The 23,425-nt window shown below is 35.2% G+C and overlaps 1 protein-coding gene across 3 annotated transcripts in view; it reads left to right on the top strand.

The window, feature by feature from the left end:
* LOC124094525 (sodium channel protein type 2 subunit alpha) overlaps positions 1-23,425 on the top strand; it is a 145,266-nt gene that overhangs the window by 34,082 nt on the left and 87,759 nt on the right. For 2 of the 3 annotated variants that reach the window (XM_058580139.1, XM_058580141.1), the window contains exons 2-3: positions 14,796-15,113; positions 16,052-16,169. In XM_058580139.1, the coding sequence (XP_058436122.1) occupies positions 14,847-15,113; positions 16,052-16,169 (385 nt within the window). In that variant the 5' untranslated portion in view covers positions 14,796-14,846. Of the gene's footprint in view, positions 1-13,076; positions 13,155-14,795; positions 15,114-16,051; positions 16,170-23,425 lie in introns of all 3 variants that reach the window. The other variant, XM_058580140.1, reaches the window with a different exon arrangement.

Raw genomic sequence — 23,425 nt, forward strand, 5'->3', positions numbered from 1 at the left:
TTTAGACTGCCAAACTATCATTTATTATATTTCTGTATTTTTAAAAGGAGACAATTTATTGTTAAGATCCTTCCTTGCTTTGTCTTCTCCTTTGATAGCTTTTGATCTAATTGTACAGTGTACATTAGGCTTCTCTATTCATTCAGCACCACATATTTATGAAGACCCCATATGATGTAAAAAGCACTAGAGAAAGGAAAGTTATCTGCAAGCTCCAACAAGTCCCCTGCCTTATGGAAGAGCATCAGCTATTGTTCAGGGCAATGGCATGCTCTGTGACTATCTCTGGGATGCTTAGTTATCTCCAATCCAGAGTCTATGTAAATGATCTTAATGATTCACTTACTTATAATTCCATTTTTCTTATTTGATAAAAGTAAATTGCTCCTGTATTTTTTCAAAGCTACCGTGGAATCTAGAAGTTAGAAAAAATCTTAGAACCATACACTCCAATTATTTACCAAGACAAACATCCTCCTTATGGTATCTACTTGAGTATTTCTGATAATTGAGGATTGTTTCATATTTTAAAATATGCATTTTGTTTTGTATAAGTCTCCAAATTTAATCATCATTCCTTGTACTTGGGTTGTAAATATTGGATGTATTGCTTATATTTGTTAAAAATTAAACTAAGAAACAGTAAAATTTTAGAGTTTATTTGAATGAGCAGCAGTTTTGAAGTCAGACAGCTCCAGATGAGAGCTGGTTTAAGAGCTCCAAAAAGTATCTCAAGAAGAAGTCTTTTATAGGGCAAACATGAAATTAAAACAAAGAAAACATTAGATTGGTTATAAGGATGTCTTCCTTTGTCCATTAATTTGGGAATTTTCTAACCATGTGAGTTGGTTACTTTTGATTGGCAGTTACAAGAAAGACCTCAAGTTAAGTTTTATTTATATTTGCAAATCAAGGAAGGGTAAGATTACTTGTAGGGATTTTTTGTTTGTTTGTTTTTAACTTATTCTAATTTGTTACATGTGACAGCAGAATGCATTTCAATTCATATTATACATATATAGCACACTATTTCATATATCTGGTTGTACACAATGTAGAGTCACACCATTTGTGTCTTCATACATGTACTTAGAATAATGATGTCCATCTCATTCCACTGCCTTTCCTACCCTCATGCCAGCTCCCTTCCCTTCCCTCCCCTTTTCTTTATCTAGAGTTTATTTATTCCTCCCATACTCCCCACCATCCCCATTAAGAATCAGCATCCTTATATAAAAGAAAACATTCAGCCTTTTTTTGGCAGGGGGTGGGGGGAGACTGGCTTACCTCACTTAGCATAATATTCTCCAGCTCCATTCATTTACCTGTAAATGCCATGATTTTATTCTCTTTTAATAGTCCATTGTGTATACATACCACATTTTCTTTATCCATTCATCTACTGAAAGGCATCTAGGCTGGTTACACAATTTAGCTATTGTGAATTGAGCTACTATAAACATTGATGCTGCTGTGTCCCTGTAGTATGCAGTTTTTAAGTCCTTTGGGTACCAAGGAGTGGGATAGCTGGGTCAAATGATGGTTCCATCTCCAGTTTTCCAAGGAATCTCCACACTACTTTGCATATTGGCTGCACCAATTTGCAGTCCTACCAGCAATGTATGAGTGTGCTTTTTTCCCCACATCCTTGCCAACACTTATTGTTGTTTGTATTCCTAATGGCTGCCATTCTGACTGAAGTGAGATGAAATCTTAGAGTAGTTTTGATTTGCATTTCTCTAATTGCTAGAGTTGTTTAACATTTTTTCATATATTTGTTGCTTGATTGTATATCATCTTCTGAGAAGTGTCTGTTCAGTTCCTTGGCCCATTTATTGATTGGGTTGTTTGTTTTCTTTGATGTTAAGATTTTTGAGTTCTTTATATATCCTAGAGATTAGTGTGCTATCAAATGTGCAAGTAGTAAATATCTGCTCCCATTCTGTAAGCTCTCTATTCACCTTACTGATTATTTATTTTTCTGAAAAGATGCTTTTTAGTTTGAATCCATCCCATTTATTGATTCTTGATTTAATTCTTGCACTATAGGAGTCTTGTTAAGGAAGCCAGGGACTAATCTGACATGATGGAGATTTGGTCTTTCTTTTTCTTCTATTAGGTGCAGAGTCTATGATTTAATTCTGAGGTCCTTGATTCACTTTTGTGTGTGGTGAGAGAGAAGAGTTTAATTTCATTTTGTTGCATATGGATTTCCAATTTTCCCAGTACTATTTGTCGAAGAGGCTATCTTTTCTCCAATTTATGTTTTTGGTGCCTTTGGCTAATATCAGATAACTGTAATTTTGTGGGTTTGTCTCTGTGTCCTCTATTCATCCCATTGGTCTACAAGTCTATTTTGGTGCCAATATCATGCTGTTTTTGTTACTATTGCTCTGTAGTATAGTTTAAGCTCTGGTATACTGATGCCACCTGCTTCACTATTCTTGCTAAGGTGGTTTGTTTGGTTAAGGATTCTTCAGAAATAGATTATGTTTTAATTTAATTTTCCTATAATATCTATATTAGTTTTAGTCTTTCCCCTATAGTCACAAGAGCATCTCAAACACCCGAACCCCCTTCAGCATGATAGCTTGTTCACTATTGTACCTCTTTGAAATTTGTAATTCAGTTATTGAGTAACCTTATTGAGTAAAGGTATTGCTTTATGCATTTCAAGATTTACAAGGAAAAATACTGCATAGCTTTGCCTCAAGATAATAGAGATGACTACCTCTATTTTTACAAATACTGTGTGGAAAACAAGTGTATTTTTGAGCTTGAAAAAGTAAAAGGATGTACAAAGCTGGAAAGATGTGATAATATTCATGGAAACGGCAGAATTTGAGATTTACTCCTCCTGTTGCTTCAGCAGGCTGAACCAGTGATATAGAGAATTTCAGGGTAAAATAGCAAGAGCAACAGGTTGGAAGTGGAAATACAGAGAACAGGATGCAAGTGGAGAAACAATTGAGCAAATCCTTCTATTTGTCCCACAGATGCTGAGCGTAATTGATAGGGGAAGAGACCAGAAAAGAAATTTGCAGTGCTCTTTTTAGAGAGAGGAATTTGTTCTTTATATGGACAGTAGTGGAGATTCCTGAGTAGAGGTGATAAATATAAGGTGATATTTTTATTAACATTGACCTAGGAGTAGTTTGGAGGATCAATTAAAGCAAATAAAAATGATCATAGACGGAAGAGTTAGAATATTAATATTGAACTAAATTTCTATTTAAAATTTAAATTTAGATAATGAAGAAGAGATTCCTTCAATAAGGTTTTCCAGAGCAACTAGACAAGAAGAATTGACAAGATTGAAAAAATTATATAAGCAAACTTGCTGTGCAAGTGAAATAATAAGCTACAGAGGCAGGAACAACTCTATTCCTCAGGGCCTGAGGTGAGGCAGAGCATCATGGAAGAAGAATGAAGTGGGTGAAAGCAGCTCAGTACATGGTCACAGGAAGCAGATAGAGAAAGGCTCTTGCCCACCATGAACAAAATGTCTACCTCAAAGGAAGACTCCCACCTACTCACTTCCTCCAGCCACACCCAACCTGCCCACCAGTTACCAACCAGTTAATGCATATTACCAGATTATTGCACGGATTTAGTTAAGGCTCTCTAACCCAGTCATTTCACCTCTAAACTTTTTTGCATTGTCTCACGAGTGAGCTTTGGAGGACAGCTCATATCTGAACCATTACAGATAGATAAAGAACAGAGTGAAGAATGGAAACTCACCGTTTATTATAGTACTACAAGCTCTTTGATAATGAGGGTCTGAACCTGATGTTGGCAATGGATGGAGAAGGGAAGAGAGAGAGAAAAATAATTTCAGAGGCACAATTGATAGGACTTGATAGAGGGCAGTGCAAGGAAGAGGAGTTAGGTGATCTTCATGCTGTAAACTTGAGTGCAGGAGATTATGCCTTTAGAAGAAAAAGGAAGGGGAATTTGGTGACGTGGAAAGTTTTCCCTCTGTGTCTACTATGTATGCACACTATTGCAGTGCCTGGAACATAGAAGGCACTCTTTACAATCATTTATCTATCTATGTATTCAGTCTTGACTGTATGCCAGAGTACTGGGCACTGGAGATATATATGGAAGCAAAAAGAAAATGGAGAAACAAGATTTGTTGCTCTTATTTAGTGTGGTGGACATTATGTTGCTTTATCCAAACCAGATTTCCTTGGTCTCTTCTCCTGTTTCTGTGCTGTTCTGAAGTGCATTTTGCTTCTAAGAATCTGTAGCAGTATCTCTCTTTGGAGAACTATCTTTTGGTTATTTGAATCTTTGTTCCCATTTTAGCAAAAAGCCTAGTGTCCAGGAGTTTTTATTTCTCATTCACATCTTCAGTCACTGACTACTTATTACAGTCTTATGAAAGTCCAGATCTCTTGCCTCAGGTTGGGACAAATCAAAAGACATAAATAATACTCCAAAATTGTCTTATAGGATTAGGAAAAAATAACCTTCTATAGGGTTTTGTTGGACATCCACCTTTGCTTGGTTTCTTTCCCATCCAGTTGAGCAGGTTCTCCCACTCCTTTACTGGCTGATCGTAGGAGTATTTTCTTAACTCATCTCATGTCTGCTTCTGAGGAACCTGATCTAAGACGTGTAATTTACATTGCAATAGGAAGAGACAGATAAACAACATAAATAATTCAATTAAAATGTAGGTTATGAGCAGCTAAAGAGAAAAATATGGAAGGAATGTAGTCAAGGTGTGTGGATGTGTGCACAGTGCATTTGTAGGGGATGGCTTGCAACTTTGCACCGTGCAATCGTGCAATCAGGAAGAGCTTTATCACTGAGGTAACATTCCACCAAGGACTAGGAAGTTCCACGGCAATGAGCTATGGAAATGTCTGTGGGGAAAGCATTTCAGGCAGAGAGAAGAGTAAATGCAAAGTCATGAGCTGAGGTTGTGCCTAAAGTGTTTGAAAAAGAATGTTTGTGTGGAAAAGCAGAGCAAGAAAAGAAATGGGAGAAGGGATTGATGGGGATGGGCAGACCTTCTACACCAACAAAAGCTGCTGTATGAAATTTGACTTTCTCCTTTAAGTAAGATGGAAAGTCACTGCATCACTGCAGACCTTTCAACAGAATAGTGACTCAATCGTCTTGCATTTTAAAAGAATCTGACTACTGAAAAATAAATCTGGCTACTACATTGAGGAGACCAAGAATAAAGAAGGCAGGGAAAGCAGTTCAGAGATTATCAAGGCTGGTTTCTTGGGACATCACACAGGGTTCCATGTTCAAAAGGGCTCCATGTATGGGGTCTAATGCTCTGTATTCACCAGCTTGTAGCACATTCTGAGTCTTGCTTCTAATTCTGTATCCTGCCTCCCTGCTGAGAAAACATTCAATACCACCTGTGTCCCTCACCCCTGGTATCCCAAGCTGCTTAGTCTCCTCTTCCCACAACTTCTCAATGACTACTGCTCCCCTCCACAAAGTTATGGTGAGGAGAGGTCTGTGTTCTTCTTCCATTGTTCTTGTTGGGGTTTAGAGCACAAATGCAGGTCAAGTTGAAATGAAGAACATACACTCTGTGCTGGCAGAGCCAAGGCAAGTGAGACACTCAGCCTCTCATCCACTCCCAGTCCAAGAATGTTTAGGTGCAGAAGTTACAATCTCTTGGGTTCAACCCTTGAACATCTGTTGGAGTAGCAGACTTCTGGGAAAGGTAGATTGACTTCTCTCACTTTCCCAGAGGTCAGATTGCTTCAGTTCAGCATCTAATGGCAAGGGAAACCAGGCAGCTAGGGGTGGGAGCAGGAAGGTGCCCATGTGGCTCTGCACTTGCCCTTTATCTACCTGATCAAGGGAGTGTAATATTAAATAGCAAATAAAAAAAACATCGGCTCCCGAGACAGGCCATTTAAGTAAAAAAATAAAGTATGCTTTATAATGAACAAGGGGCCCCACATTTTCATTTTGCATTGTATCTCATAAGTTATGTTAGTGGGCCTTGGCAATTGTATAATCCTAATTGAAAGATCATGGCGACTTGAACCAGGGTTCTGGAAATAAGCAAAGTGAAAAATTGTTGGATTCTATATATAACGTGATATAGAACAATAAGAATTTGCTTATAGATATTACGTAGTGTATGAGAGTGAGATAAAGGTATAGAGGATGACTCTTAGGTTTTCATATGAGGACCTAGCCAACATTTATTGAATGAATGAAGTATATCTGTGCATGAAGTATATGCTTGGTAATGAAAGCATGGTAGTAGAAGCAAATCTTAGAGGTATTTTCTAAGGGCAAATATAAAGATTTGGTGACAGAGATGATAAAGAAGAGGGAAACAAAAACACTTCTAATATAGGAAAATAGAAGAAATTGGTATTAGTGAAAGAAATTAAATATTTAAGAAATGGCACTAATTTATAGGAAGATAATTTCAATTTTGAAAATGTTCAATTAAGGCTCCAAGAATGGATAGCCAAAAGAAATTGTCTATATGTAATGGGATTTTGAATGAACATCCCAGACTATGGATCAGTATGGAGACAATCATCATACAGTTGTAAGCTCCAGTCACAAGTTATTTTGAAATGTGCACTAGTAGAGAGTATATAATATTTCCAAGAAAATGTTAGATGGCACTTATTTTTAGGAAGCAAGAGGAATAAGTTTAACCTGAAAAGAGGGGCAGGAAAGCAAGGTCAGAAAAGACTAAGATGAAGTGATCAGAATTAAGGACTCCACATTCAAAAGAATCATCAGTCATGTTGATGTATCAGTTTCTTGCTAATATATCAGGTCTTCCTCCATCCTTGGGACCAGTATACTCAGTATGGTGCATGCAAAGACAGTGAGGAGGGAATTTCTATTTTCCAACAGAGGACAAACTAGCACCACAACAGCAAGTTTATAAGGAGAAACTAAGTTATTCTTGAAGGAAAGCAAGGAACAAGAGATGGGTAAGCGAGAAACAAAAGACAGAGACCAGGTATAGATACACAAGAGAGTATATTTGTCAGAGCTGACAAATAAAGGCCATCTCTCCATAGATGGAGAGAGGCAATACAGGCTTGGGTTCTGTGACTTTTATGGGAAGGCTCAGGGAATAGAGCCTGGTGGGTCCTGATGCGGGGGTTGGGGTGGGGAGGTGGTTAAGAGTGAGGTTGGTATGAGGGAGTGATGAGCCTTTCTCAAAAATGCCTTTGGGCCGGAAAGCAAAACTTTTTCTTAAGGTGGCCTCTGTCACTTAAGATGGTCATCAGATGCTAAGCAAGGACCTTACAATTCTAGTTTGTCTAACTGCACTAGGGCTGATGGATTGTACAAATATCTTAGGTATAGATAGAGATCGCATTCCTTTAGAAAAATCAGATGTATTTTTAAATTTGCATCTCAATGGTACATTTCTCATTTCTGAAGGAAAAAAGGAACACTGAAATATATTTAGGATCTGAAGTCAGATGTGTGATTTTAAACTTTTGCTCAATGTGACAATGGCAAGTTACTGAACAGGTATGAACCCTGACCATTATCACATTTGCAATGTGACAATAATACTAGTTCCTTCACAAGTACTGCAAGGGTTAATCAAATAAGATAACTAAGTCAAGAATCTAGTAGGATGCCAGAATGTTTAAGCTCCATGTTAACATGACACAAATAAACAAACCCAAGTTCTCTTATGAGCTCATTCTCTTTCTCTGTATCATACACATACACACACATACACACACACACACACACACACACAAATTTTGAATCTGGGACGTTTTGGAATAAAGCATTAGTTTTCATTTCAAAGATCTCTGCCTCTGGCTCTGCCTACATATTTCAATATTGGGAAAATGGCCCCAGTGGAAGAGGATGAGAGCTGAGAGAAAAATTGTGAGGTAGAATTTCTCCATAAAAAAGGAAAGGAAAAAAAACTGACCTGGAAATATTCAGGTGTATGCAACCAATGAAAGTGCCTGCCCTCATGGAAAGAACTAGTCCTCAGAAAATTTTCTTTCTTACCCAATAATGAAGATCCAAAAGTGGAGCTGTATGATCCCAGAATATTCAATCTATCAAAAACTAACACATCATTAGATTAAAGGTGGCCTTACTGCTGATGAACCACATAGAGAAGATTGAATTAGTTCATGGAAGTCTATTAACACACATTTAATACATTTTGAAGATTTTAAAAGGACCTAAAAATGTATTATAGTCAAGCTTCAAAAATAAACAAATAAATTAATTAAATTGCTTCTGTAAAGATAAAGCTATGCTTCCTTTTGTATAAATAACTTATTTTTCTAAGGAAAACTGTATATAAATTGGCTATTTGTGAATTAAATTATATTTCCCATAGATCATCATGATAAAGTTTTAGCATAAATTCTGTTGAAGGAAAACAAAATATGTCCCAAGATAAAATCATTCCAAGGAATACCTACACTTTTATAAAGAATATTGCTTGCTGGGAGCAGTGGAACATGCTTTATAATCCCAGCTTAGGAGGTTGAAGCAAGAGGATTCCAAGTTTGAGGCTAGCCTCAGCAATTTAGCAAGACTGACTCTAAATAAAAATAAAAATTTTAAAAATTAAAAGGCCTGGGGGGATGTATGTAATTCAGTGGTAAATGCCCCTGGGTTCAAACACTGGTAGCACTATGTATATTATTACTCAATGCACATAATATGAAAATCAAGTATTAAAATTAAGTTTGTTTCATAGTGGAACTAAAACTACCATTTAAAAGAAAGAATAATGGCTTTTCTGACCAGTATATCTAAGCTTTAATCTTTCATATTCTATTGTGCTCTGTTCTTAATATATAGCAGAAAAAAATGTAAGTCTGGTTGTTCAAAACTTTCTCTCCTTTATGAAAATGGTTAGCTATAGAAATGCTCTTGTGGATTCAGGCAAAATAGAAAAGTATACATAAAAAAACACAGCAGGGAACAGTCCATGAGCATGTAGATTCAAACATTGAAATAAGGAAGCAGAGAATCCAAAAATCTTCAAATAATATTAAAAAAAAACCTTTTTTTTAGTTTATGTTCATATTACTTTAATATACTGAAAAAAAACCTAAAAGTTAGCATTGTAAAACAGAACTAAAAAGGCACTTCCAGAAAAAGATATTTCTGTCTTAGCTTTGTTAACTCTTGGGTTTAAAAAAAAAACTAAGTTTTTGAAGACAATGAATTATAATATAAATTATTTCAATGAGGACATCATCATTTCCTTCGTGTAAGTTTATCTTTACTTATTATATAAATGTCAATTTTTTAAAAATTTTTGCAATGATGGATATTAAACCTTCTGCCTCCTGCCTGCAAGGCAAGAGCTCTACCACTGAGCTACATCCCCAGCCCATAAATGTCAATCTTTATAAAGAGAAATTAAAGTTACATAGTAATAATTACTACAAATTCTTTTTTCCCTTGCCTCTCATATAACTGTAACTATTTGTTCTGCATATATCATTAAATGTATATGGCTTAACTGTTTTTTTTACATTTTAATTTAGAAAATTCATGCTCCTTTTTTGTAAAGGAGAAAACAAAGAAGAGAAATCATCAGAAGGGAAGCACTATAACAATGTCATCAGAATTTAGAAATGCAACTTTTAATATTTTTTCTCTTCTTACTTCTCATTATTTATGTATCCCCCAAAGATAGCAACTAGCCTTAAATTTTTTAACAAAATCTTTTGTCTGAAAAGTAATATAAATGAATGTAGTTATTTTTTGTTAGGTAATGTATGTCATGTAAAATACAAAATATCAGGTCAGAAGGGTCAGAGAAAAAGGAAGAAAAATTAATGTGCTTAGATTTTTGAAAATCTCATTCTAGGAACTTACTTAAAAAAAAGAGAACATACTCTTATTTCAAACCTACACATAAATCTTTTTGATATGGGAAAAATATTCAGGTTTTTCTCATTTCATATCTTGGATGTACTGACAAACCATTTTATGTTCACCCTTTAAAAAATTCAAAGGCAAACTCACAGGTTAGGATCAATGGAAACGAAGGGGTGCCCCTACAACTAATATAATATCAAAGAAACTGCATATCTTGGTGTGTTTCTGATAGTGAATGATTCTGGAAGAAAATCTTAAGCAATGCATAATTTTAAGGAACATGGATTCTGTAGTCAGACAGTATGGACCTAAATTCTGACTCTACTAATTCCAGTTGTGAGAATTTAGGCACGTTGCAAATTATTTAACTCTTTGGCATCTAAGTGTCTTGATACTTTAAATGGAGATGATAACATTATCTAACTTATCAGGGGGTTATAAGGATCAAATTATTTCATGGCTCTCAAAATAATACTTGACAAAAAATAAATACTACATGCTATTATTATGAACAATTTCCCCCTCAAATTACCTTGCATTTTTTTTACTCCCTAATTTATTTTTTGAATTAGAATCTTCTGTATAACCAGTTGATCTACTGTGGAGCAAATTTACAAAGTGAGACATGAATATTCATTTGATAAATCTGATGCTTACCATGAAATATATGTGTTTTGTTATACTATATTCTATATCCTACTGGACAACTTACTTTGGGGAAGAGATATTCCAAATATCTTTCCTGGTCTCTGTTGGTATAGGTGGCAAATTTTACATACACACACATATGCATATATACCCATATACATATTTTTTGTATATGTATATATATATAATCTTGATATTGGCAATTGTATTCACCAAATATCAAGGCATTGCAAATATGACTGAAATGTTACTAGAGTACACACTTACTAGTTTGTTCTGGCTTTTCAATATTTATTTTCCCCTTATTTCAGTATTAGTACCCCAACTTATTTTTGAGGAACTTATATATTATTACCACTATGACCCTGACTGTTCATACATTTCCAGGGAGGTTTCTCCTTGTTCTAAGGATAAGGGATGTGGATCAGGGGAAAGCAATTAAAGGGCAACATTACCTTGGACAGAATGATGCCTTCAGGTTGAGTGTGCATGTGACTAAACTGGAGCCAATGAGAGAGAATGGGTTTTCCTAGGTCATTTTTTTCCTGTGAGGTTTAAATTTCAGATGGTTGGGAGGCTGGATTTGCTATAGCATCTTACTACAATCAGAGAAGAATCTGCTAAAAACAACACCCACTATCACCATGAAAGTCAGAGCCCAAGGACACAGCAAACTACACGCTAGTAACATCAGTTGACCTCCTGAATCATCCTATGCTTAAAGCTAGTTGTAGACAATATAATGTGAACAAATTCTGTTCTCTTTTTTTCTTTTTTTTTTCTTTTTTTAAATTTTTGCTTCAACTACTTTGAGTACACCTCTTTCTCTTATGATAAAAAGATACCTGTTATAGTGACTTTGTTCTCTGTTTTTTTCCTTTTTAAATTTTTGCTTCAACTACTTTGAGTACTCTTCTTTCTCTTATAATAAAAAGATACCTGTTATAGTGACTAAACTATTCTTTCTGGCTAAACCATCCCCAGGTTCATTTCCAACAAGTACATGTTCTAATGAAAATAATGAAGCTAGAAAATGTGCAAATATATCAAGTTAATAATTAGAATTGTTTTAATTATAATTGACAACATTGCCTGATTTTTATTTAATCTTTATTTGGGGTTTTATTTGCATGAGCAAGTGTTTCTTTTCATGACTGAGTAAAGATTGCAGATTTTTAGTGTCAGACTTTGAGTTTCAATCCTGCTTATATGATTTTAGGATACTTCCCTTAATCTCAGTGTACCTCTTTTCTTCAGTTTTAAAATAAGGATCATGAAAGCATTTATTTGATAGTTACATGGAGGAAGAAATGGTACAGCACACGCTCACATCTTAGCCCTGAAGCTGGCACTTAGTAAATCCTCAAATCTTAACTGTTATTGATTGAAAGACTAGCACTAGCACTTGGGATTTCACTTTTCCTCTGTGAGTTCTTTTTTTTTTTTTTTTCTGGTTGCTTTACAATGACCTAAATCAGAGATAAAGTAAGAATTATGTACCATTAACTTAATTTTCCTTTCTAAGGAAAATTAATTTGTATGACACAAAAGATGTCTTTCTATTGAATTAGCAAAGGATTTTATTGGATTTCAGATACTCTGGGACTGAGGTTAATGTTAAATCTGACTATATGTAATATGTCCTTAATATAACGGCTGGTTTTTTAAAAAAATATTTTTCTAGTTGTAGATGGACACAATATCTTTATTTTTATTTATTTATTTTTATGTGGTGCTGAGGATCGAAGCCAGGGACTCACACATGAGAGGCAAGGGCTCTACCACTGAGCTACAACCCCAGGCCTAATTGCTGTTTTATACGGGTTTTTATTTTTAATCTTGTACTATTTACTTTATTTTCACTTTTTTCCCCCCACACAAACTTTACTTTCCACTTGTATTTGAAATTCCTTCTTTTTTCATTTCTTCCAAAGTGGTCTGGGACAGTCACTTCAAGTGCACAGATAATCCTCATTGGGCAGCACAAGAACTCATCCTGACAATCTTCATTATGGGGAAAAACAATAATAATAATAATAATAATAATAGCCAAAGCATTCATCATCCAGGAATCTGAATGATGAATGCTTTCTTTTTACCTTTAACTTGAATTATTTATATTAATTGAACGACTTCCTGCCTTTGCAAATAAAAAACATGAACAGAAGCACTATCAATTTTTAAATTTTTATTCTAGTTGTAGATGGACACAATATCTTTATTTTTATTTATTTATTTTTATATGATTTTAGGATACTTGCTTTAAAAATATTTTTAAAATGAATCACTGTAATTTGCAAAGTTTTAATGTTTAGAGCTTCTTTGCTGGAAGCTTCAGGCTCCGTCGCTGAACATTGCTGAAAGCTTCATCCGTGTGTACACTGGAGGTTTTCCCCCTTCATAGTTCCCAGCCCTCTAGTGGTAGTTATACTAATGTCACTTTGTAGTCCCTGAACAGGAAATGCCTGTTTTTACTTCAGTTACCAGAATCCTTTCACAGGAAGTTAGGTGTGGTCTTTGAAGGAGAATTTGAAAAAAAAAAAAAAAATCTTTTTTTTTTTTTTTCTTTTTTTTCTTTTTTTAAGCATGATGGAATTTTAGCTGCAGTCTTCTTGGTTCCAGCTTATCAGTCCCAAACTCTGAGTGTAAAAGAGTCTTCAGGGGTAATGTTTTAAATTCTTATTATGCTTATTCTCTACAATGCTTTTCTACCTTTACAGGAGAATCCTTGGGGAAATCTGCAGGGAGACCACTTTCATTTTGAAGCTTTTGGCAGCATGTTTTAGCATGTTTTTTTCTATTAGAGCATCCAGGCATGAGAGTTTCCTCCCTTGAGTGTGCAAGGACCAGCTTATTGCCTATACCTATTGGTAGGCATGAGGGTCTCCGGTGATAAGTGAGGAAAATGAGGGATGTTTTGGAAGTACTGTGATACTGGGAGGGCAGTCTGATAGTTGATGGCTGAAAGGTTCTGGTCAACTTCAAAAAAAATATATGAAAACTATATAGTAGCTTATGATCAGAAGTCCCTCTTTTCTCTGGCATATACTGGAGAAATGAATTGAATTAATATATTTTACTCTTAGAAAATGCATCTCATGTGTTTCAGTGGAGACTTTCATTTCTATAGTGTTATGGTTAAAATGGTTTTATATTTTTTAAAAGGAGAAAAATAGGTTAAGTGATATTTTGTACAGTTGGCATTTACAAGCCAAGGCTTTGGTTGTATTATTTAAATAGCCTAGAAACTCTTGTCTTTGGTTAAAGAAATTTCATTTGGAATGATTGCTGTGTTCTGCTGAGTAGTCTATTTTAGTCTAGTAAAAGATGGTTTGAATCCCAGTAAAACTCCATTTATGTTATCACAAAGATCATATAACAGGAGTTTGATTAAAAGATATTTTCAACTTGTTATTTTTTTCAATTCCAAATTCTGAAATGGATAGTCAGACCACTATGCTAGATTTTTGTAAAATGGGGTCTATTCGGAAAAAAAAAAATGGGTTACCTTTACCGTATTTCCTAAGGTACTGTTAATTTGTTAATTTAAAAAAGAATCACACTAGCTAGCAGCAGGTTGCTAAGCCAGGGGGCCAAGCTACAGACCTCTGAGGTGTGTGACTTCCTGCCAGGTTTGGCAGGAACTGGGTCCCTTCCTGTGCAGCTTGCTAGCAGTTCCAAACACAATCGGGCATCCCCATTCCCTTGCTTTCAGGCAGTATCTAACTGTGTTTCCACAGCTTGGCGTTTCAAGATTTTTAGATTTTTTTTTTAACCTGATGTAATGATTTTGAATGAACTCTTAAAGGTGCAAAAGTGGGCCAAAATAAAAGTGGAAAAAATTAAGAGGGACATTCAGGATCCTCACACAGCTCCATTTCTACAATTCTGTGGTTTTTCCTCTCTTATTTTGTTCCTGACATATTTTCAAAAAAAAAAAAAATGTTGAAAAAGATGGCTGCCAAAAATATTCACACAAGTGAAAAAGCAAGCACAAACCAGTATCCTCCATTTCCAAGCTCTGAATTTTGGGGTTTTCCCCCCAAGTAGTGTAATCACTTAAAACATTTTGGGAATGGAAGATTAGATGACTTCATAGACACCTACTGAATGTGCATGACAGATCTCTGTGTAAGCAAATGAACGCATGCATGAGGTTCCCTGAATGCTAAACACAGCTCCCTTTGTAAAGTACTATGGCTTTTGGTTTGCATACTTGATATCAGTGCTCAGTGTCATATAAACTGCCACAATAACCTTTTATCCTAATGGTCATTGCTTTTTTTCCCTCCCTGTTTCTGTAGCACTTTCTCATGCAAGGAGCTAAACAGTGATTAAAGGAGCAGGATGAAAAGATGGCACAGTCAGTGCTGGTACCGCCAGGACCTGACAGCTTCCGCTTCTTTACCAGGGAATCCCTTGCTGCCATTGAACAACGAATTGCAGAAGAGAAAGCTAAGAGACCCAAACAGGAGCGCAAGGATGAGGATGATGAAAATGGCCCAAAGCCAAATAGTGACTTGGAAGCAGGAAAATCCCTTCCATTTATTTATGGAGACATTCCTCCAGAGATGGTGTCAGTGCCTCTGGAGGACTTGGACCCCTACTATATCAATAAGAAAGTGAGTTCCTAGTCCAGTTGCCTTTATTGCCCTATTGCCTGTTTCTGGGCTGGTCCCATGGATTATGGCAAAGATTGTTTGACCTCCTCCTGTCTGTCTAAAGTATTTGTAAGTTGCTGGGTGGGCCTGATCCAGTAGTGGACCAAGGATCCCAGAAATCTTTGGGAAACATTCATGTGAACCTGCATTCTGGGGACAGGCAGAGAACTGAAGAGGCATTGGGGGAATTGAGGAAGAGCAAATGCCAATTCACCTTCATGAATGCTAATTATATGTAAAATTGAGTGCAAATCAACCCTGGTTCTCTGGCAATGTGATATCAGGTTGATGTGAAAAGTGGCAAGTAGGAGTATATTTGAAATACATTTTTTTTATATTTCCAAGAACAGTATCAAAATTCCCTTTTATGATCTTCAGCTCTACACAAGACACTTTGGTCTTCTGCAAATTTAATTATGATTTCACACCATAGACATTCTCCTTTCTATGCTTCTCCACAGAAGAAATAATCACAGGTGATATATAAGTGCCAGAAAGTTTTAGCCAAGAACATGGCCTGGAAAAACCTTGAAGTCCTCATAAGAAAATTATCTAAACCAAAGTAATTGAACCCTTTTTTCTGTTTCCTGTGAATTTTACATGCAGTTTTAAAATACTGATGTTAAAACTTAATAAAGATGCCAAGAATTCCTATGGCACTGACAACAAATTTTCTGCACAATCTTTAAATTATCATGCCACTTATTAAATTAGGAGAGTTTATAGTGCTCAGAAAAAAAAAAAAAACTCTATCATCTTGCCACATGTTGGCAATTAGTGTACTAGTACATTATGTTATTGGACAATGTTTTCACATATGGTCTCACCTTTCCTTTAAAATATCCTTAATATATATTCTAAATTTTTTTCTGTGTGTATGTGTGTGTCTTCTTTTGCAGACATTTATAGTATTGAATAAAGGGAAAGCAATCTCTCGATTCAGTGCCACCCCAGCCCTGTACATTTTAACTCCCTTCAACCCCATTAGAAAACTAGCAATTAAGATTTTGGTACATTCATATCCTTTTAATAATGGTTGCTTATTATGGTATTTTTTCTTTTCCAAATTATTGAGCTATGTATTTTCTAACTATATGTGGTTGGCTAGATGCTAGATGCTCTTTCTTTTTCTTTCCTCTTACTTGACATCCAGCATGTTGCAAAACGGATTCAGAGGTAAGTAAAGCCCTGTTCCTCAACCTGGGTATTTCTCCTCCCACTCACTACTCCCTTTATTTCTCCTTCACTCTCTTCTGAATTGCTTGCTACATCAAGACTTCAGGTGTTTTTTTTTTATTTTTTTTTAAAAAAACATATTACCAGGTTCTCCTTTTTGTCTTCACATTTTACAGTGTTATATAATAACTTTCATGCATTAATTTTCTTCACTGCTTAAACATTTGGAAAATCTAGATACATAAACTGAACTATACAATTTTGCGTCTTTTGATCTGAATTCAACTGCTTTCTGCTTTTTATTTTGGAATTTGAAAACTTTAAGTTAATAAGGGTTTACAATTTTCTCTATATGCACACTAGCCTTACCAATACTTGTCCAAGTTATTTTCCCAGAAGTATTCCCATTAGTTTCCTCTCTCTCTCTCATATATATATATATATATATATATATATATATATATATATATATATATACACAACTTATATATACAACTAATATATACATATATATACACTATAACTAATATGCATATATTAGTTGTATTTTCCATTCTTTATATATGTACATATGTATGTATATATATATATATATATAAAGAATACAACTAATATATATACACACATACATATGTATGTATTGTATTCTTCATTTTTTTATTGAAGTATTTACTTCCTAGAAATGGAATTGATAACACCCTGAAGACAGACAGAAATGCATTTACTCCTTGAAGTCAAATGTAGTAGTTAGGAATAAAAGTTTTTTTATTCTAGGCCAAGGGCAATTGTCTGGCTGAAAGCAGCCCCGGAAAAGCCTATGGAGCAAAAGCTTAGAAGACTGGGGCTATGCCAGGCAGTGCCATTGACAGGAAGCACACAGAAGCCCTGGGATGAGGAGTGGTTTATATCGGAACCAGAGGTGAGGCGGGGAAACTCTTTTCCTCAGATAGGGCAATTGTTGGTATTCTTTCTTCTTCAGAAAGAGTCATGGCTTGGGAATCCCATGACCTTGTCAACTCAGAGGCTAGTTATAAGGCTGCAGCATAAAAGCCCACTACCATTATCAGGCACAGAAAATATTTTGAGTCAGATAGGTAGGAAATTTACAACAGGGGATAAGTCACATACAGAATACTTTCACAGTACTGGATGGAGAGGATATAAAACATACCCCCAGTCTTGCCTGAGCACGAGGCAAACAATAGATTTAAAAGCAGGACATAAAGAAAACCTGCTTTTTGCTCTAATGCAACCCTCTCTCCAGGTTTTGTGGAAGCATCAACACATTTTCATTTGGTATTTTAGATTGAAAATTTATGGTGTGTTACCTTAAGCAATAATGTTTCTTTATCTCTGTTTTATAAATAAGAGAATCCAGTTAGAAAACAGTGTCTTTGAGTTATCATTAGAAATGAAAGATAAAGTTGGGATTTATATTTGGGTCTCCTGAATTATAAATGATGATCTCTTATTATATCTCAAGTGCAATGAAGAAATCTATCCATAAATTAGTCATTATACTTTGAATAGTTATGTTTTAATTATTATTATGTACTTAAAATGAATATGCAAAACTATATGGAAAACTCAGATTCAGCCCACAGCCCTGTTCATATGGTAGGCACTGGGAGAATATGTATTCAATAAATAAACGACTAATAAATTAGAGGTTAGAGAACACAAAAATATGTGGGGAAAAAAAGCAGAATACTTGAATGGATCAGAAAAATTCCTTTTGTCCTCTACCAATGATGAAATGGAATTAAGAAAGCCCATACAAATGAAAAATAGAGATTTTTTTGAAAGATGCTTGTAGAGATATCATGTATTTCTTTGAAAATCTCATAAAAACTCAAAAGAAAATATTCCTAGGATATTATGAATCCTAACTTAAGACCCTCTGGAACACAGGGCCTCATGGTAGAGGGCACAGTCAGCTTTAAAAGTTCTGATGGAACAAGCTGGGCACTGAGGACAAAGTTTCTGCCAGGAGCGCTCTAAAATGCTAGGTACAATTTTAATTTGAATGTTTTCCATAAGGAAGCACTCAATCTTTCATGGTAAAGTTGGTAAGAGGTCTGTAGAGATGCAAGTTGAATTGTGGAAGCAACCAGGTAAATCTGTTAGATGGGTTAGGCTGTGATGTTTATTCTCCTAGAGACTCTGTGGTATATAACCACAGTTTTTCCAAGGTAGACATTTAGACTTTCTCAAATCTCTAATTGCCTGAATGAAACTATTATAGTTCAAATGTCTCACCTTGGAGTACAGATAAAAGAAAAGGCAGGTGGGCTAACAGTCTTAGACAGACAAATTCATCAGTTAGCTAGTGAACTCAAGATATATATAACATTGAAATTTTTGACTGATTTTCACAATTACATTGTTATCTATACCTCACAATGCAAACCCTAGATTCAAACCGTGGTTTTCCGACTTCAAGTACAGCATTTTTTTTTTTTTTTTTGCTGTATTTTAAAAATGCTTATAAATGGCTGCAGGAATCTGTGGTGGACTTTGGTGGAGACAATAACAGTGGCAAAATGTCAGAAATTTTAGATTTATTTTGCAAGAAAGGCTGACAGGATTTGCTAAGCAATTGAATGTGGAGAATAATGGAGTAAGACTATTTAAGGGTTACACTAAGTGTTTAGTCTGGTTAAGAAGGAAAAATTGATTTACTGTTGAGTGAGCTTGGGACAGCTTTGGAGTTGGAGTAATTTGATGGGTAAAATCAAGAACTTGGTTTTGAACATCTTATGTTTGAGACACTTGCTAGACATTTAGTGGAAGAGTTGAAGAGTTAGATGTGTATGCAAATCTGGAGCTCAGGAAATTGTTAAGCTGGAGTTAAAACTTTGGAAGATGTCAGTTTATGGATAGTTCTTTAAAGTTACTGCACTGGACTAGGTCACAAAAGATCTGAGACACTTCAAATCACACGATTAACATGAAATTGCCTATCATTCACCAAATGTTAGAAAAATGAAATCAAATGTTAGAAAAATGAAAATCATTGAAAACCTACATTCAGATCCTTCTGAGATTTGCTTATTAGTTCTATGATGTTGAGCATTACTGTTTGCTTTCTTTCTTCTTCTTTTTTTTTTTTTTTTTTGTACCAGTAATTGAACCTAGGGCACTTAACCACTGAGCCACATTTGCAGCTCTTTTTATTTTATTTTGAGATAGGACCTCATTAAGTAGCTGAGACTAGCTTTGAATTTGTGATCCTCCTGCCTCAGGCTCCCAAGCTGCTGGATTACAGTCATGTGCCACCACACCTGGCAAGCATTACTCTTTTTAATCTCAGTTTTTCATCTATAAATGATGATCATAGTTTATAAATCAATAATAATAAAATGTATGACAAATACCTCAACCTAGGATCCATGACTAGCACTCAGCACTTAGTGGATACTTGACAAAGGGTAACTATGACCACCACTGTTAGTAGTAGTAATAATTCTAGAAGTAACTTTTGTAAAGATTAGCAAGAAATCTTTCATATTGCTTAAGGAATTCCACACAGAATTCTATACAAATTACTGCTCAGCTCCACCTTATCCTTGCAAATGAAAAGCTCTTATAGCACCAAAAGTGGGAGCATTACATGACCAAAACGCTCTGTGAGCATCCTCAACTCTCTCATTCTTCAGATGAGAGATGAGGCCCAGACATGTTTAGTTCCTCCCTAAATCTACATTATCCATCAGTAGCAGGGATAAAACTTCAGACCCAATCCTCTGACTCTCAGCCCTTTGCATTCTTTATTCATCAGAAGAAAACTAATTTTTAATCTGTTAAACATAATATATCAGGGACATTTCAAAGTCTATATCTGCACATTTCAAAGGTTCTTTTCAGTGGCTCCAACTTACTAAACTTAGATGATACTTATAAAAAAATATTTCAACTGATAAATATCCAAACAAATAACTATACAGGTCTATAGGAAAGGAAATGTTACAACTTAATGATTTTTCCTTCTTTTTGTTTTCAATATTCAAAGGTTCTCCTAGTTTTCTACCAGCAAAGAGGCATTTGCTAATATTAAAATTAAACAACTCAAGAGTTAACTGTATATATGTGAGATCTATTCAATATTTTTCCTGGTTCATAAATAGGTATAGATATCTAGAAAAACACCTATCCTAACTCTGCTTAATTCTCCATTTTTAGTTCAGAAAAACTCTCACATAGATCTACTCTCTACGTCTTTTTTATATATAAGTTAAAGATTTCTATGGATAATATTTATCATTACAAAGTTCTTATACAGATGAGCTGGGGATGTAGCTCAGTTGGTAGAGTGCTTGTCTCTCATGCACAAAGCCCTGGGTTCAATATTTAGCACCACAAACAAACAAACAACAACAACAACAACAAAGAAAAAACAGTTCTTGTACAGAGCAGCACTCTGCCCTTCCTTAAGAATAACAGAAATATTCTATATTTTATGTCCAATAAACAAATGATTAGTGGTAATAAAAATAGTTATTATCTTAGCAGACAATAACCATATCCCATAAGAAGAGTATTAGTGCTGTTATTCATATTTACTTATGAAAACTGAGCCTCCCAAAACTAAGCAGCTTGCTGAAGCCCTCCTGGCTGCTAAGGGCTGTCTGTGACCAACAGAGTTCATGCTTCCTCACAGACAGAGGGCAGGCCTGCCAGAGGTCCACATCAAAGCTCACAACCACTTTCAGCATAAACACAAAGGTCTTCCTCATTATATGTACACAGAAAAAATTTCACATTTTCAACTGGAAAGTTAGTATTCATCAGTAGGGTAACATGCTTTTACTAATACCTAGTATACAGAAATCAGTAGAAAAAAAAGACATTTTTTCTAATGTTTTTATAAGGTTAATCTGCCTGCTTTATTTTATAAAGACAAGCTCTTAAGAAAGTATTATTCCAAGACACATTGCTCTTTTGAAAAATGCACTCCAGCTTATGGCTTGGCTTTAGATTTGGAAAATAATATAGGATTATGCATTTTTCTACCCATTGTAGCCCTTTGAAATCTGCCTTTTGGGTGTAGTTTCTATATTAACATGGTATCACCACTACTAAATTCATACCTATATTTTTACATTTGAATAACTGTGTGTCTAACTAAAACTATACTTTTTTAGTCACCCATCAAAATTCAGGAGAAAGTATGTGACTGGTGAAATAAGTAATAATAAATTAACAATTATTAATAAAGTTAATGAATTTAGAAACTTTCTATTTGGATATACTTATGATACCCAAGGTGTACATACTTGACTCTAGCTCTCTCCTCTCTTATTTTAAGAGGAAGGAAGATACTCAAGTCCCGTAGCCTGATGGGCTGACTGAGATAAGCTAGGTTTAAAGGAGCTGGCTGCAGCAATAACTAAGAAAACAGAGAAGAGACTACATAAAACACGAACATGAGTTTCTAAGAATAAGAGCAGGACAGCTCTGCGACCTTAAGGGTCAACTCCACACTGGACAGTGCTGGAAAATGAGCAAGAGAGCAAGCGCACCCACAACCCCTCTATTTATTAGGGAAAAAACATTCGATAGAATATTCCACCCAAATAAGGCAAGGGATAGGGTTTCGAAAGGTGGAGTCTTGCTTTGTAATGTCTTGTAGTCAGCAGATGGATGGACATCTTGGCAAGTCACACCCACCTCAGGTGTTGTGTGGGATCACAGGCAGAGCAAGAGGAAAGGCATACTTAAGTCACACCTCCCAATCAGCATGCAATGCCAGACCAGTCCCCTCATATCACGCTCAAATGTGCATAGCTCACACACACAGCCCATGGATGGCTCATGACATGCAAGTTTGTTTTTGAGTGTGAGTCAGAATTTTTAAACTAAAGTGTTTATTTTCCTCTTACATTTATAATGATGCAATGTGAAAAATAACTGCTATTGAGCATAATACCTTATTATCTATGACTTCCTAAAAATAATCATTATTCAATTAGTAATTAGTATTGAAATATACTTTAACTTATTAAATACAATTAAATTCTACTCTTATGAATAGTATTTATAAGAAACAAAGCTATAGTTGAGTCCATATGTAATATAAATCTCATGAGAATGTCCACCTTATGTTTATTTCTATGTCCTACCTTTTTATAAAATTCAGATACCTTTAAGTACAAAATATGTGAGATTTGTCATGAGGGGTATATTTTAAGGTACTATAGGGATATGTAACTAGTAGATATAAACAAAAGAGGCATTATTGTGAACAGCTTTCTACTGAAAGTGTCTTTTTATCTCAGTGCTAAAGCAAAAACATGGATTGGCCAGAGTGAAGCAGAGACCATTTCCAGGGAGTGGAAATAGCAAGACCTTAGTATGCAAAGGGCCAAACAAAAACAAACAAACAAACAAACAAACTCATAACATTTATACACAAATTACAAAATAATTGGGATTAAGAAAATACAATTAAGAGAAAAGAAGTTGAAAATGAAGTCTACAGGGAACAGAACTCTTAGAATCTTGATTATGTGTTAGGACACTCGATCCTCATTCTAAGAATAGTGTAGAACAACAAAAATGGTACAGATTACATTTCCAAAGGTCATTTGGGGATAATGTGCAGAATAGATTAAAAGGAGCCAAATATAGATTCATTGTAGAGGAAACTACTATAAAGTAGATGGACTATTAGACTTGATTTTAGTCTTGATGGACACTTGGAACATGCAGTGATGTGGGGATGGACAATAGTGAACTAACTAGGGAGACAGCAGGCAGAATTGACAATATTGTGTTGGATGTATAGTCTTAAGGAGAGAGAGAGATCCAAGACTGCTCCTAGGTGCCTGGCTAGATCATGAGACATTTTGTAACATCCATAGTACCCAAGGTATTTAGAGGTATTTAGTCAGAGCAAAGGGATAAGATGAAAATATTTTTAGTTCCATTTTAGACCTTGGGTAAAAGTGCAATTGTCATGTAGACAACTGAGACAAATGAAGTGTCACCTGGAAAGAAGTCTTTCATATTGGTAGGCATGTGGATGGTACCTGAAGCTATGTTTGCTGAAGAGCTCTACTAGGTTGGGGATGGCAGAATAGGAAAGATGGCTTAGA

This window comes from Marmota monax, unplaced genomic scaffold (genome assembly GCF_021218885.2).
Source record: "Marmota monax isolate L192 unplaced genomic scaffold, Marmota_monax_Labrador192_F-V1.1 WCK01_AAM20220418_F8-fsc00007, whole genome shotgun sequence".
NCBI classification, from domain to species: Eukaryota; Metazoa; Chordata; class Mammalia; order Rodentia; family Sciuridae; genus Marmota; species Marmota monax.